The sequence below is a fragment of the Podarcis cretensis genome (assembly GCF_951804945.1).
Source record: "Podarcis cretensis genome assembly, chromosome: 1".
NCBI lineage: Eukaryota > Metazoa > Chordata > Lepidosauria > Squamata > Lacertidae > Podarcis > Podarcis cretensis.
Genome location: NC_137170.1, coordinates 75,493,514 through 75,509,839, shown reverse-complemented (window position 1 = coordinate 75,509,839; position 16,326 = coordinate 75,493,514). Strand labels below are relative to the sequence as shown.

General features: G+C 43.1%; 1 protein-coding gene across 2 annotated transcripts in view; it reads right to left on the bottom strand.

Moving 5' to 3' along the window:
- The window catches only part of CARS1 (cysteinyl-tRNA synthetase 1), a 33,607-nt gene extending 17,736 nt beyond the window's left edge, over positions 1-15,871 (bottom strand). The window contains exons 1-7 of one of the 2 annotated variants that reach the window (XM_079987189.1): positions 15,716-15,871; positions 7,944-8,189; positions 4,157-4,248; positions 3,918-4,006; positions 2,999-3,095; positions 2,437-2,535; positions 719-868 (exon numbers count right to left, since the gene is read on the bottom strand). In XM_079987189.1, coding sequence (XP_079843315.1) covers positions 719-868; positions 2,437-2,535; positions 2,999-3,095; positions 3,918-4,006; positions 4,157-4,248; positions 7,944-8,189; positions 15,716-15,734 — 792 coding nt within the window. In that variant the 5' untranslated portion in view covers positions 15,735-15,871. The remainder of the gene's footprint in view (positions 1-718; positions 869-2,436; positions 2,536-2,998; positions 3,096-3,917; positions 4,007-4,156; positions 4,249-7,943; positions 8,190-15,715) is intronic. The other variant, XM_079987190.1, reaches the window with a different exon arrangement.
- Positions 15,872-16,326: the final 455 nt, after the last annotated feature.

Genomic DNA, 16,326 nt, shown 5'->3' with positions numbered 1-16,326 from the left:
AACACATAATTATCAGCAATGCACACTTTTTCAAGATAAAGCCTAGAGTGTTCTTTATTGTGATTAAATAATATTAATTTATTTGGGCCAGGATACAAAGCTTGAGTGCATGTTACCAGTTTTTCCACCTGGAAACAACCTATCATACGTCTTGTAAAGCCACTCCTAAAGATTCCAGACCTTAGAGGATACTTTGTTGGGAAACAAGCAGCACTTACACACACTCTCTCTCTTTAGCGCTGGGGTGGAAGTGCTACCTTTTACTCTTAAAATAATAGGCAGAGTGTTTTCTCTCAAATCTTAGTGCTGTGGTGTTTAGCAGCAATATACTGGGAAATGAATTTCCCCTGTCTGTTCTTGAATGATCCACTCAAAAGCAGGAATATGGATCTTTAAAGCCACTCCTACCCCAGCACAAGACTGGGAAGCACTGCAAATGCTGAGACAGAGTGTGTGTTTGTACACATGAACAAGTCTAATGCGTGTGTGTGTGTGTGTGTGAACAAGTGCACATGGCCTCTGCTGCCATGTGAGAGTTGTGCCTAACCGTCAATACTTGGGCAAAAAAAGTTAAGTCACTCCAATGTAACTAAATAATTATGTAACCTCACAGATATAAATGGTTTCAATGAAGCAACGTCCCACCCTAAAATAGTAAATGGAGCTCAAGGATACTGTTTCATTTGCTTAAGGGCACAACAGCCCGTTCAGTACAGACCTCAGCATGTTTGCTGACTTGACCTTCAGAGTGTTTATTTTTCAGTGCACTTTCTAGAGGTTCCACAGCAGCCTTCACTGCACTCTGAATCCTTTCCAGCATCTGTTTCTTATCAGGGTCAGTGGTCTCTTGTAGCTTAGCTGCAAAAGGCTGATTTAATAAACATGAATGAAATATACATAAAACCACACTGAAGGCAACAAATAAGCACCAATTAATAAAATCACAGCCATCTTATAAAATATTCCTTTGGAATTTTCTTGTGTTTAATTTTCAGCAAAATCTCCAGAGTAAAGCAGTAACAAATGTCTGCATGGTAGAGTTTCAAAATTAAAATGGAATGTAGACATGCTATAGTGAGGAGGGTCATTACCAGGCATTTTCATGGGTAGCAACCCTATTAAAGATGAGGACAGTCCCCTTCCAGACTTAAAGACAACAAATCCCACAGCAGGAAAAACCTAGTGTTCTGGTCCCCAATATATAAAAAAAGCACATCTTTATTTAAACATAACATTCTGCTTTCATAATCCATTTTTTCTGAAGAATTTGGAATCTTATAGGCAATTATAAAAAGTCACAGGAGGATATGAAAGAATGGAAAGATTTGCTCAAATTTCATATAGGACAGCACTCTCAATGGCCAGGTTAAACACTTTGCCATCAGCAGTTACGGAAGACAAGTTTACTGGGTTGCCTTGTCACCTGAGTGTTTGCCCTTGTGACAGCAGCTCAGTTGAAACATTAGCCCACATTCTCCTATGTTGCATTTTTTATAGCAATATAAAAATTACATACTGGGGAGATAAAAATGGGACTCTACTGATGGGAAAATAAGAACCAGATCTTATACCTGGTAAGTTTCCATTTTATCTCCACACTACATTCTCTACACTTGGGGAACACAGATGAATTTTATAATCTTCATTTTAATAGCAGATTCTAGCAAAATATGGACAGGTTCCTTGCTGCAGCCATCAAAACTATGCCCTCTATGATGAAAGGGAGGAGGAGTTCTGAGTCAAAATTGTCTCTCTTTGATTATTATTTTGTTACATTATTTTTAAAGACACCATTTGCGTATATGCATCTTGTGCTCTCCGCCCCCTTCCAATTTTCTCTTTTTTGTTATGCTTGTATTGATGACCCTCCACTGTATCTGATGCTTATGGTTTGCAGATCAAATAAAGTAAATGTGTCTGATTGCCAGTAGGGAGAAAGGTAGCAACAAAAAGTATTCTCAGGAAAGGTGATAAGGCTAGGACACTAAAGCTTGGTGTCTCTCTCTAAACTGGCAGACACTACTAAGGTGTCCACTTCCATGGGGGGAGATCATGATTGGATGTGGGGAATGCCAATTAACTGAATTTAGTCCCAGTGATGGGATGAAGGCAATGTGCTGGAAACAGGAGCAGCCAAGGTATGTAAAGCTCTGGTTGTCCCTAACAGAAGCAACACTGCTTCCAAGTGTGGACAAGTCTTTGGAGTCTTGCAGGACTCTTGAGGATTTTAGCCTTGCTAGGAACAGAGAGTGGTGGCTTCAAATAAAGAGCTTGTGTGTGGCCAATGATGGAACAGAGTCTGAAGAGAGGGACAAAAAGAAAAAAGAAGAAGGAACAAGCAGCTGGCTGATTCCTCCTCTGATCCAAGGTGTTGGAAGACAACTAAGCAGTCTCCTGCCTACATGAAGTATGGAAGAGAACAGTCAAGGAGCTGACCTCAGAGGCAATCTGGACATCTTCAAGTAGCTGTGCTGCTGATGGCTGCTTCTCTGTGTATTTTTCAAAGAGATAGTTTTGCCTTGCTCTTTTTATGATCTGTAACACAAAAGTTAAAAGATGTTTAGGAAGCACATACAGTATATACAATTTGAAAATTAAAATTAGAACTGGTGTTCATCTTACAGAACATCCCCAAAGTTCCAAAAAAAGGGGAGGGCAAGAACTGACACAAAGCCTCTGCCCATTTGTCCATATTTGCCCAATTATCTTGCCTCTGTATTTCTCTCCTCTCCTCTCCTCACTGTCTCTCCAACCATCTTCTTCTGAAAATTAGATGGTAAGTTTCTTGAGGTGGGGATCTGTCTTTTTGCTATGTAACTATGTAAAGGCATTTTGTACATTGATGGCGCTGTATGAATTAAGAAGTAATAACCTCAAAGAGAAAGTCTTTGACTTATTGGTGGGATAGACATTTAAATTAGAATAAAAACTAAGTTAAATAATCTCATCTGTTAGTCTCATTCCTGCAGCTAATCAAATGACAGCACTTTAGAATTACCTTGTCATCTATATCTGTGATATTCATACAGTAGAAGACATCATATTTGAAATAGTCTTTCAAAACTCTTCTCAGGATATCAAATGAGATGTATGATCTACAATAATTCAAAAGACAAACTGATTTTGCAACCTCAGGAGCATTTACATGCACCCACTATATTCATGAAGCATCACATTATATTTTTGCTTTTGAAAAGTAATGAACTGTTTTCCTAAAATAAATTATTCACTGCATACAAAATTAATATGTGGTGAAGAAAAGCAACACACGGCAGTTCTGGCTTCCAGCTTGCAGTGTCCTGCTACCCACAATTCATTTAGATATTTGAACAAATCCTTTAGAGCTTTCCTTTAAAACCCCAAATCATTTGGCATTCATTTTTATGTTATTTCAAAGCAATACCATTACACCTGCATTTGTATCATAAAGTGGTATATGAAGTTCTTGTGAGAAACTAGAAAGGACCAAACTAGATGTGATGAAGAAAATTGTGATCAGGATCTCTGAAATTGTGGGGCCTGGAGTGGGGGAGAATTTGATCAGGACTTCTGCACTGAGGTGGGGGATGAGGAGGTTAAAACATACGTCCATGTCTTTGCTCTCTGCCGTAAGTCAAACAGTAGCTTTAGGGCAATTTCAGTTGGAGGGGAAAGCACAGGATGAAAGGTTTAGACAATTCCTCCTCCAGAACCATGGTCCTGATCATCACCATAGACAGCTATTCACTTTAAACGAACAAGAGACATCCTTGTTATGGATGTCCAACAGCATTAATTGGTGCCAATATGTCAAAAAGAAGATTATTCATAAACTTTGGATTTTTTAGAGACTTTATAAAGACGGCAGTATTAGTTTGATGTAACAAATTCATTTAAAGCTTTGCTCTTCAACTGCCCAAGGCACTTGCTACTCATACCTTGCATGCCCCATGTGGGAGGCATCATACACTGTCGGACCACAGCAATACCATTTCACCCTGTTGCCATCTTGGGCCTGAAACACATCCTTAGGAGGAAAAGGAGACATAGTAGTTAGAAGCACCCAAATTTGTACAGGCAGAGTCCCACAGGAAAAGCAGTTCAGCAACCATGAGCAATGCTACTAACTCCACTATGCAAAAGACACCACATGGAAAAGCCAAATTCAAAAATGTACCTTATTGCGAGTGAGACTGTTGTATAGGCAGAGTTTGGGTAATGTTGTTCCTTGGGGTGGAGACCAGGGAGGCTGAGTACGCTTGTTTTTACCTAGAAAGGATTTAAAAATTCAGTATTAACTTTCCAAGAAAAACAAATCTAGAAAGGGTATTCTGAGCTTCTTTGCTATAAAAGTCTATGTCATTAGCTCAGAAGGAACACTGGAATAATAGCGAATTTGAAAAACAACACCACGTTTTTGATGCAGAGTAGATCATGACATTGTTGATGCCACTTTTCTTTCTTTCAGAAAGTGACAGCAACTCTCAGGACTCTGATTCAGTGCACTTACTCCCACAGGAACTCCTGTTTCAGCAAAATGTGAAAACATCCTCACCTCCCAAAAATCACATGCACATGCTGATCTTGAGAAACTTTTAGGGAGTCTAAAAAAGAGTGATAAGCTCGTACACTGAGAAGAAATTGATTTGCTTTAGGACAGAGCAAAAAACTTCTTGAATATAATCACCAAGCTATGAGGTTGACATAAAACTCCCAGATATCTAGAAAATCTGGGCAGGATTCAGCTAATGAGTCCCCTCAGCGGAAGCCTGTGCAAGGACATCCACTTAAACGGGTCTCATTCCACACCGCACCCTGCTCCCACACCCCATGAAATTGGGTCAGCTGTAGCACGCAGCAAAGTGGGGTGGGAATAATTCCATTTGTCAATCTGAAATGCTTGCAAGACCTTGAATTCCTCCCTGAATAGCATGAACAATGCATGTATATCCCACACCACCTCTTCTACCTGATTTTATATTTGTGATCCTATGCATGTTTTCTCAGGAATATGTCCCAGTTAGAATCCACAGAACTGTAGCCTTAATTAAGTTCTTTCCTAGAGTGTTCCAAAATCAACACTTTGATTATGTGAATGTCTCTTTGCCTTGCATCTGCAAAAAGTATATGTGCTATACTTAAAACAGGAAAACTTCAACAAGGCAGTTTCATGAAGAAAATAGATTCAGAATGCATTAATAAGTTTGATGTAAGGACACAGAATAATACCTTAATTAGCATGGGGGGGGGGTGAATGGCACATGTATGTATGGCATGCAAGTAGTAAATAATTTCCCCACTTGGTTTCATTTTATCTGCAATTCCTTCTGCCCTGCCTCAATCATGTATGAAGTGGGTAATAGGGGAGTCCCATTCAAAGAAGAAAAGGGGTGTGCAAGTGAAAAGAGCTGAACCCTCTCCCTCCTATAGCTTATGTCAGGAATGGGCAGATGGTAGACAGTGATTTACTGGTAGAACACTGGGCAATTTGCAATAGGATGACAATAATTTTTGATTCCCAGTTATTTCCATTTGGCAACCAGAAAAACATGTATTTCTCGCTTAAATAAGTCTTCACTATGACATAAGCAGTGGAAATAATTGATTTAAGTTTGAGTTTAAAGAACATACACAAAGCAATTTAATTCTGTCCTTTTGGTTGCTTTTTAAACACACACACACATAATTAATTATGGCCACCAAGGAGGTTAATTTCTAAAAGATTAAACCAGCACACAGAATCAAAACTTGCTCCAGAAGACTCCAGATAAGAAGGCTGAAAGAAGAATGCATAAACCACAATATGATAACCTTAACCACAAAAGAAAAACATACAACAATCTACCCAAACTATTCATTCAGGCAAATCAAATATTCAAATATTCCTGCCAGAAACAACAGCTATCATTCTAATCACTTCCACTGTGTTCACCATTATGTGACATACCTTGAAAATGAAACCAAATAAAACCAATAGTAGTTCTTATCTTCTGCTTAAAGGTTTAAAGCATTTATTTTATCTTGGTTTGTTGCATTTTTATTTTTAGTTTCAAGTACAATTCTTATCTGCACTTCTAAACACCACACCAATCTCTTCTGTTTTCAGACTCTACCTACGGAGCTTCAAATGCTAATAAAATGCACTACCACCTCAACAAAGGTCAGTGAGGTTTTCATAGTTCTCCCAGTTCACCCTCTGGTGTCCCTGGAGAAAAATGCCAACATTCCACTAAACAAATTGAAAAGGCACAGTCTTGACAATGACCATCTGAGTATATTCTGAGGGAAACAATGTGTTTGAAATACACCTGGATGAGTCTTCCATAGCACAGAGCTCAACTGAACACCTGAGGGAATATAAGAAAGATATAATTGACAGGGTTTTCTGGGAGGTATGAAAGCAGCCACTAACAATACTCATTATAGGTACTTGCATATATTCGTGTTTGTCATTGCAGAGAAAACTCACACATAATGTAACAAAGTCTCTTTTCCTTTCCTGTTCTCTGACACTATCAGAGCACTGCAAGGATTCAACCAATGGCTTCAAGTTACAAGAAACAAGATTCTGACTAAACACCAGGAAGAGCTTTCTGGCAGTTAAGAGCTGTTCCGACAGTGGAATGAGCTCTCTCCTTCATTTGAGATTTTTAAGCAGAGGTTGGATGGTCATCTATCATGGATGCTTTAGTTGAGGTTCCTGCATAGCAGGGTGTTGGACTAGATAACTCTTGGGGTCCCTTCCAACTCTAAAATTCAATGATAAGAATGGTGAAAACTGTGGCCTGTCAGGATGTTGTTGGACTATAACTCTCATCAGCCCTGGCCACCATGGCCAATGGTGAGGGATAACGGGAGTTGATGTTCAATAATAAGGTCGCAGGTTTCTGATCTAGGGTCCTTGGAAGGCAATCTGTAGCCAATTGAGGCACACACCAGCACTAAAAACAAGACTGCAGATGCCATTTTGAACATGGGTTTGCAATAAGGAGAAAATCTTAACTTTAGCCTCTGACAATTCATGTCCATAGATGAACTTAAGCGACTGCCCCTATTTGTGTCAAATAAGCAGTTTTACCAGTTGCTTTTGATGTACACTTTGGTAAAAGCTGCCTGTTCAGTCAAAGCTGATTAACAAAATCCATCTTTTAGTATGGCAGCACCTAGACCAGGGGTCAGCAACCTTTTTCAGCCGTGGGCCAGTCCACCATTCCTCAGACCATGTGGTGGGCCGGACTATATTTTGAAAAAAATAATAAATGAATTCCTATGCCTCACAAATAACCCAGAGATGCCTTTTAAATAAAAGCACACATTCTACTCATGTAAAAACACCAGGCAGGCCCCACAAATAAGCCAGAGGTGCATCTTAAATAAAAGGACACATTCTACTCATGTAGAAAACACACAGGTTCCCGGACCATCTGCGGGCCGGACTGAGAAGGTGACTGGGCCGCATCTGGCCCCTGGGCCTTAGGTTGCCTACCCATGACCTAGACTTTGGAACTTCCTGCCTATTGACATCAGGCAGGTAGGTACCTTGGGCTGTACTCTTTTCAGCATCTACCAAAAGCATATTTGTTCTGGCAAGACTGAGACTGGGAGGGTGCAGTGTGAGCCATGAAATTCACAAGGTAACTTTGGGATGCTCACACCTTCTTAGTCTAACCTATGTCACAAGGCTGTTGTAAGGATTAAACAGAGGGGAGGAGAGAACCTTGTATACCACCCTGAACTCATTGGCAGAAAAAAAGGATATAAATGTAATAAATAATATTTTAAATAAGAAAGAAACAGAGCCTGATTATTTGCTGTAATGACCCAGAAGTCTATGGCTATCAAATGTAGGAGCTTTTAAAAAATAAATAAAATCACAGAATAATCTTGGATAGGAAGTTTTTTTCCATATATATATATTAAGACAGCCATTAGCTCGCTGCCCACTAGCCCCTGCCATTACTCACTTGTTTGGAGTTTACAGGAGTCATGCTTTCCTCTGCTGCCATCATAAATTGCTTCTATGTGCCTGTACCAACGAACCACATGGAAATGCTGGTCCACAGGCGGGCCCGAAAGCTGCCTGAAAGCTTCCACATCTGCATGTGAAAATGTGAACCCCTGGATATAGCTACGAGTGCTGAGGTACTCATTCAGAGCCTTCAACCTGGCTTCCTCTTCACTAATGCTCAGAATACAATTGTAGTCAGAAGCTGTAAAGACAGAGGCAGATGACAAGCAGTCAGATCCCATGCTTTAAAAGCACCCAGTAATAAAGCATCCCTCACAGCCCAGATGGGGAGGGTAGCTAGGCACATTAAGGGGTTAATGGTGCAGTAGCAGCCAGGCCATATTGCACCAAATACTCAAGTAGCCCAAATAGGGGAAATAAGACAAGGGGAAAAAAAGCATTCTATGCAGAGAAAGAAAAAGCAGTAAACATGATAAAGGAAGGAGGATTTTAGTCTTGTAAACAGTTGCTAACAGAGTACCCTGAGGGTTCTACATTGCCTGCAGGCAACCAAGCAGGGAAATATATATGGATCACAAGTATGCATGGGCTGGTGGGCTCAAAACTTTGTATACAGCAAGGCTAGACTATCTGTTGTAAAAAGTAATAATAGGGTGGTTCATAAAGGCTTGTTTCAATATACACTATAAAGCCATGCTTTCTCAATTGTCAGATTACAGGAAATCCTAATTTAACTCTCAAATATACAGCTATCACTACTCCAGAGTTGGAACAGGAGAACTGAGCATTGTAGGCAAAGAAAAGTCCAGGCTGAGGCTCAGAAGAGACTGCATCACCATCTGGCTGAAGATCCCACTCAGGAAATAATTTTCATACTGTTGAGCAACTTAAGGGAGAACTGCTCCACCTTTTGGTGAAATATACAATTGGAAAGTACATGCAGTTGTTGGGAATTGTAATGCACTTATGCCATTAATGTCTTTAACCACTTGCTTTGTTACCACTGGTAATCAGGCATTCCACATAAACAAAAGCATGGAATTCCTGCCAGGCAAGTGACTGGGCTGTCCAAGCAGGGACAGAAGGTTGTACATTGACAGCCCAAATAGCTTCCATACTTGTTGCAGAAGAAGCGACTTTCACAATATGAAAACTGATTGGGTGCGGAAACCAGAAAGCTTTGCCTTCCCAATCAGCTTTGGTACTGGCCACGTAAGAAGTGAAGCCACATTCTTTCTTGCTTTTATGGAACCCAATTGGGTTGGCAAAGCAGGGACAGAGCACTTTGTTTCACCAGCTTAAGAGCAAACTGGGCTAACAAAGCAGAATATTCTAGTCCTCCCCTTCTTTGACAGTGTGGTCAAACACCTCCTGCGTTGCAGCTAAAGCCCAGATCAGGAGGTGCATCCCTGCAACAAAGCACACCAATACATGTTAAAATGGGGAAAGGCGAACCAGAATCCTCTTCCTATTGAGGAGGGAAGAAAAACAGAGCAACCAGTGGGGCACGGGAGGAGGAGAAAGTGGGGAGTTAAATGCTTCTGGGCTGCTAACTTCTTTATTAGCCAGTTTTTTCACTCATAGGTGGCTCCTCTGATGAGTAAAAAGCAGGTAGGTAAATTTTTTGGCTGTGTAGTTAACTAACACCCCAGGAGTTGACTTACAAGGCTGACTTACAAGAAGGTGTTCCCATGTTAAAATCTGATTGTATATCAGATTACATTCCACTCCTGCCACTTAATAAACAATAGAGATGAAGGAAGCAGCTACGCAAACCCTTAGGAATTCAATTTTCACCATTATTTCTGGCTAGGTGGAAAGAAAAGAGCAGTGTTTCTTGCTACAATTTCTATTGTCAGCCTGGGCCCCAAGGCAAACTTCTAGGCACAGAATGAAGCCCAGTGCTTTTAATACACTGGCTCAGCTGTTTATACTTTAAAACAAACTATGTGGCTAGTGAAAGCAACCAGGATATATATCCTGGTAAAACAATGTAGGCAATATTAAAGGTAAAGGTAAAGGTACCCCTGCCCGTACGGGCCAGTCTTGACAGACTCTGGGGTTGTGCGCCCATCTCACTTAAGAGGCCAGGGGCCAGCGCTGTCCGGAGACACTTCCGGGTCACGTGGCCAGCGTGACATCGCTGCTCCGGCAAGCCAGAGCCGCACACGGAAACGCCGTTTACCTTCCCGCTGGTAAGCGGTCCCTATTTATCTACTTGCACCCGGAGGTGCTTTCGAACTGCTAGGTTGGCAGGCGCTGGGACCGAGCAGCGGGAGCGCACCCCGCCGCAGGGATTCGAACCGCCGACCTTTCGATCGGCAAGCCCTAGGCGCTGAGGCTTTAACCCATGGACAATCACAAATTATTTCTCATGTTAATGTGTGCCAACCAACTGGGCTGGTGGTGAGGGGATAAGAAACTGAAGAGAGAACTTAAAAGGTTAACAAAAAGTCAGTGCCTGTGGTACAGTAGCAAGACAGACCATGCAGAAAATAATGCAAGTTTTACTGCAACTTCAACACACATATTTGACTAACATTACAGACCCAGTAATGAAAACATCCTTTGTCAAATAAATACACCCAGTATGTACAATAAAAATGTATCATATCTTAACAGTGTGTTTCAGACACTCCAAATGAACAGTAAGCCAAGCAGCAATTCCAGAAACAGGCCCTGGAAGTAACAAAAATTCAGGATAATGATGAAGTCCGAGTACCACAAAATCATGTACAGGAGGACATAAGATTGATACAACCTTTGCTTGCTATATGTTTGCTTGTCCTCTAGGTTAGCTTTCCCTGATTTGGTGCCTGTAAGATGTTTTGGGCTACAATTCACATTGTCCCAGACCAATCATTTGCTGTGATAGCTTGAGTTGATGGGATGTGCAGTCCAAAACACATCCAACTGGACATTAGGGTTCCAGGATAAGATGCAAAAGCACCAGAATTAGAATTTCAGCCTCACAGAAAAGGAAGCAGCTGATGTCCCAATGAAATAACACAGACCATATCAAATGGAGGTTTGGGTGGGGCAAACACCGGCATCTAATTAACATTATACCCATTATAATCTCTCTGTGGCATAGAGTCATTGTTTTATATCTTCACTCTGAAGCTTGGGTTGCTATTAGACAGAGAGGCAGGCCACAAGGAGGGATATAGGTGACCCACAGGCGATAGGTCAGCTAATGTTAGCTTCTTAAATCACCCCCAAACCATTCCTGTTTAATCATACACTCAGCAAACAGTTTAAATAACTTTAATTTGTATGCTTAAGGCTTGTAAACATTATACACACAGATACATATTTGAGGTCAGCCATATGAGCTATTAATTTATTCTGGCTAAGTATCACTTGCTAGCTATTTAGTTACTGTCATTACTTGAATTCTTCCTCAAACAAACATTTGGAAACAAAGCAATGATGACAAACAGAAACAGACTTTCTTTCCATTCACTGTGATCCTGATCCGGATTAGGGTCACAAAAACCTACTGTTTGTTTCAGGGTGGGGGTGCATGGAGGAAGTGGCTGGAGAAAGCATGCTTAAAATAATGTGTAGCTTGACCCTTGGACTCCTGGGCTGCAGTCTCATTTGCCCCTGCTCAAAAGTCAAACTGTGCATCTCTGAACAACAATATACAAATTTCCTCTTTGGACATTTTCCACACAACTGAATAATCCAAGCATGCCTCAACTTCATGTTAGCATCTGCACAATGATTTGGCAAGCTCTTTTATGCTGTCAGTAGCAGAACAGCATTGGGTGGGATTCAACTAAGTGTTTCTCAAACTTGGCTCCCTAGCTGTTGTTGGACTACAATTCCCACCATCCCTGACCACTGGTCTTGCTAGTTAAGGACGATAGGAGTTTAGTCCTACAACAGCTGGGTTCCCAAGTTTGAGAAATGCTCAACTAAGTTGTTGCATGCGTGGAACAAGGCCCTCTTGTGCAACAGGACTTCCCCTGCTCCTCCCGTGCCCCCCACAATTTGCTCTGGGGTTTGAGGGAACATGCTCTGAGGTTTGAGGGGGAGCTCAGTGGAAAGGAAAGTGCATATCCCACTTAGCACCATGTAGAATTCAGTGTTAGAAATGCCAGGCGCAATTTGCTACCGGTGTGGGTCCAATTGTGACTACAGTGGTGCCCCGCAAGACGAACGCCTCGCAAGACGAAAAACCCGCTAGACGAAAGGGTTTTCCGTTTTGGAGGCGCTTCGCAAAACGAATTTCCCTATGGGCTTGCTTTGCAAGAAGAAAGCCCATAGGGAAATCTCCGGGGACCTCTTTTAAATGCTAGCGGTGGGGAGCAAAGCCTTTTCCCCCCCTCCGGCCTTCAGAAGAGGTCCAGGAAGGCCGGCGGGGGCTGAAAGGCTTTGCTCCCCACCGCCAGCATTTTAAAAGCAGTCCGGGATAGCAGGGAAGCGCTTCCCGCTATCCCGGATGGCTTTTGAAGGCAGGCGGGGGGAGCAAAGACTTTTGCCCCCTGCCCGCCTTCAGAAGATGAAAGAAAAGTCTTTGTCCCCCCTGCCTGCCTTCCCGGGGGCTTTTAAATCGCCCCGGGACAGCGGAGAATTCCTCCACTGTCCCGGGGTGATTTTAAAATGCTGGCGGGCGGCAGCAAAGGCTTCGCTGCCGCCCGCCAGCATTTTAAGATCGCCCCGGGACATTGGAGAAGTCTCCGCTCTCCCGGGAAGGCAGGCGGGGGGGGGGCGGGAAGCAAAGACTTTCGCTCCCCGCCGGCCTTCAGAAGAGGTCGGGGGACAGACTGTCCCCGGACCTGGTCTGAAGGCGGTTTCCATAGGAACGCATTGATTGATTTTCAGTGCATTCCTATGGGAAACCGTCCTTCGCAAGACGAAAAACTCGCAAGACGAAAAGACTTGCGGAACGAATTAATTTCGTCTTGCGAGGCACCACTGTACGTGGATATTTCTGGGCACCAGGTCGGCAACCACAGTTTAAAAGCCTCTGCCTCAGTCCATCATTAATATTATTTCCCTTTCTACTGTGTGTTTTTCTCCTTCTTGCACTGGGACAAGTGAATTGTTGTAAGAGCAAGCTACAGTAAAGCAATGTAACATAGAATCACAGAACTGCAGGACTGCAAAGGACCCCGAGGGTAATCTAGTCCAGCCCCCTGGTGAATAGACATTTCCTTGTGGTGACAGTAACCTAGTTTTATGGTGCCATTTGGCACCTAGCTTATATATTTGAGTTTCTAATACTGGTTGAGGCTGATGGGAGTTGTAATCCAAAACATATGGAGGGTACCAGCTGGAGAAGGCTGTTGTAAACCATCTTGAGATCCTTGGAGGAAGTGGGAAGGTATAAATATGATCATCATAAATATGTAGTTAAAAACAGCAACTCCCTCATGGCAACTGCCTGAAATATAAGTGATCTAGGATACAAAGCTTGCAGGTTTTTACATACATGCTCTGGAATGCAAGCTGATCACCCTTTTCTTTTTAAATTAATGGTTCTGCACATTTACCTCAAAGACTTAATTATGTGTTTAAATGGAAATGTTAAGAACACTGCATGCTACTCAATTGAGTCATAAGAGTATACTCACTGAAACCAATGTCCTTGAGTAACATTGCCATTATTTCAATGGGTCTACTCTGTGTATGACTATCATTGAATATTATCTATAAGTGGACTTTGATTATCCAAGAAAAATATAAGAGGAAATTAGTACTGTATATTTTATCATAGCATGTGGAGTCTGGCAGGGCATAGATATGTCATGGTATCTAGATTTCAGGGCCTAGACAGAACCAATTCCTATTTTTAAAATATGATCAATTGTTTTCTTTAAACAAATGTCTAACCAACCCTAGTTTAAATGGAAGCAAACAGGGATGATTCCATCAAGGTAAGTCTTCATTAGATAAAGAAGGTCGAGACAGACTGAATTCCTATACACATACCTAGAAATAAGTCCCATTAGGACATATGTCTGAGTAGCCTTACAAGGGATTGCACTGTCAATTAGAAAGTTATAATGACGTTATTTTTGGAAACTGATATGTATCCAAAGGCCTGAGGGCTAATAAGCTTTTATATAACACTATTAGTGGAGTTGCCTGATGTTTTCATGGTATTTGGCTTACCTTCACATGAACTAAACAAAGTACTAGTATTACCAAAATAGAAATAGTACTGAAGACTTTTCCTGGCACCCTATGTGGAAGTAAACATTTGTATTCAGTAACAGCCCAGGTTAATAACAGGGCATCTGGTGACCTAAGCATGACCAGATGACCACATGATAACACCAGGAATGCTTTGGAATAATCAATAGTGTGTGCTCTGTTCAAGCCATGGTCCTCAATGCAGTCAAATACTAATAGCTGCCAAAACACGATCACTTAGGGCTAATTCACAATACCCTTTTGGTAAAGCTTTAATCTGGATGGAGACTATCCATGCAACAGCTGGCATGCATGAAGCAGTCGTGTGATGGAGTCAGCTCAATCCACATTGCCATGGTGTCCCTCAGTCTGCTTTCAGCAGCATTGCATCTGAGTAGCATCCACTACAGCAGCTGCACAATCAAATGGGCAAGATCCAAGACAAATTCACAACATGTCAAACGGATCATCTACACTAGCCCTAAATATTATTTACCTTACACCTTCTCATGCAAAGAAAAGGGTATGGTAAATGTTCTCCTTATGTTCTCACAGCGTTTTCTAACTAACTGACACAGTGTTTTGCAATCACTACATTAATCAACATACAAAGCCATGTTTGGAGTACCATGTACAGTTTCGGTCATCCCATCTCTACAAAAGGAGCACAGCACTAGAAAAGGTACTTCCAAGAAATCTAAATTAAAATATCAGAGTGCAGGGACATCACTCCCTTTAATGAAGATTTAAATCTGGCCTGGGGAGGCAGGGAGATGAATAAGGAAGGCATGACAGAGTTCAGAAAGATATGAAGCAAATGAATAGAGTAGAACTCAAGGTAACAGCCAATGAAAACGACTGGCAGTAGATTCAGAACTGACAAAAGGAAATACTGTAAACCACCCTGCAATCCTTGGATGAAGAACAGTACATAAATTTAATAAATAATAATAATGTTTCTCATGACACCTGTCACTCTGTGTTTGCAATTCACTGCCGCAGCATTCAGTGATGCTCGCTGGCTTGGGCAGACCTGTCCCCCAGACCTTTTAATGTCACGCACAGCAGCTACATGGATCCTTCTGGTGCAGGCGCAGTACTCATCCGAATCCCACCCACCGCGCACCCAGCACTCCCCAGTGACTCTCTGGCGGGCCCCTTGAGGGACCAGGACGCTGGGTCTGCCGTTGGAAACAGAGGGGCTCCCCGGGACGTAGGTTGCGAAGACGACCAACTCCATTGCACGAAAGGGAAACCTCACCTGGCTGAAAGTCGCCTGCTTAGGGAAGCCGGTGGCTCCCGGGAATCGAAACTGGCTCGTCGGTGAGTCACATCGGAGAGGATTCCGCGACAACCAAAAGCGTCGTGGGCCGCTCATTGGCAGTCGCAGGAGACCCCGCGGGGCAGCGCCCCGACAGCTCTGGGTAGGTGGTCCCCCGGACCCCATGACTGAAAGCCCCGCAGGTGCCCCATATGGCGCCTCAGCAGATACCGCACAGCTAAAACCACCCGGCGGTGGCTCCACACCCCCTCCCCTCTGCTCCAGGGGACGCGGCCCTCGCCCCGGCGCGCCTCCTTGTTCCCAGCCCGGACTCAGAACCCAAGGAGCGGAAAGCTCACCGGCTGCCGACGCCGCCATCCCGCTCCTTCCGCTCCTCCGAAGCCGCTCGCCTGACGCCGACGCCGCTCTGCCAACACAGGCTGATGCAACCCACGGCGCGTCCGGAAGCGCAGCTCCGCCTCCAGGCGCCGCTTCCGGTGAGCGCGGGTGCTGCGTGACCAGGCAACGCAGGGACGCCTCTCCGGCCCACATGCGGATCATGTGACCGCCGTCCTTGATTGATTGATTGACGCGCATGCGCTCTAGTTGTTCCTTGTTTACCGCTGGACAGACCTCAGGCCGGTGGCCCACCTAGGCTAGTTTCCTAGCAGCGCGGCTTCCTCTCAACTGTGGAGGCAGAGCGTAGACATCGTGGCCAGTAGCCACCGATAGCCCTCTCCTCCATCATGTCCTCAATCCTCTTTTAATGCCCCCCCCCGTGGGAAAGTGGTGCTCCTTCTAAAAACTTGACAGCAGCTGAGACGTTTAAGGGGGGAACTATGGGGGGGACGGACAATTATAGGAGTGGTTTTTAAAATATACTTCGTCCAATGTCTTTCATTTCATTTCTCATGCCTTCTATGCTGCTCGATGTTTTTTAGGTGCCGGTATTCCCATAATATAAATTTAA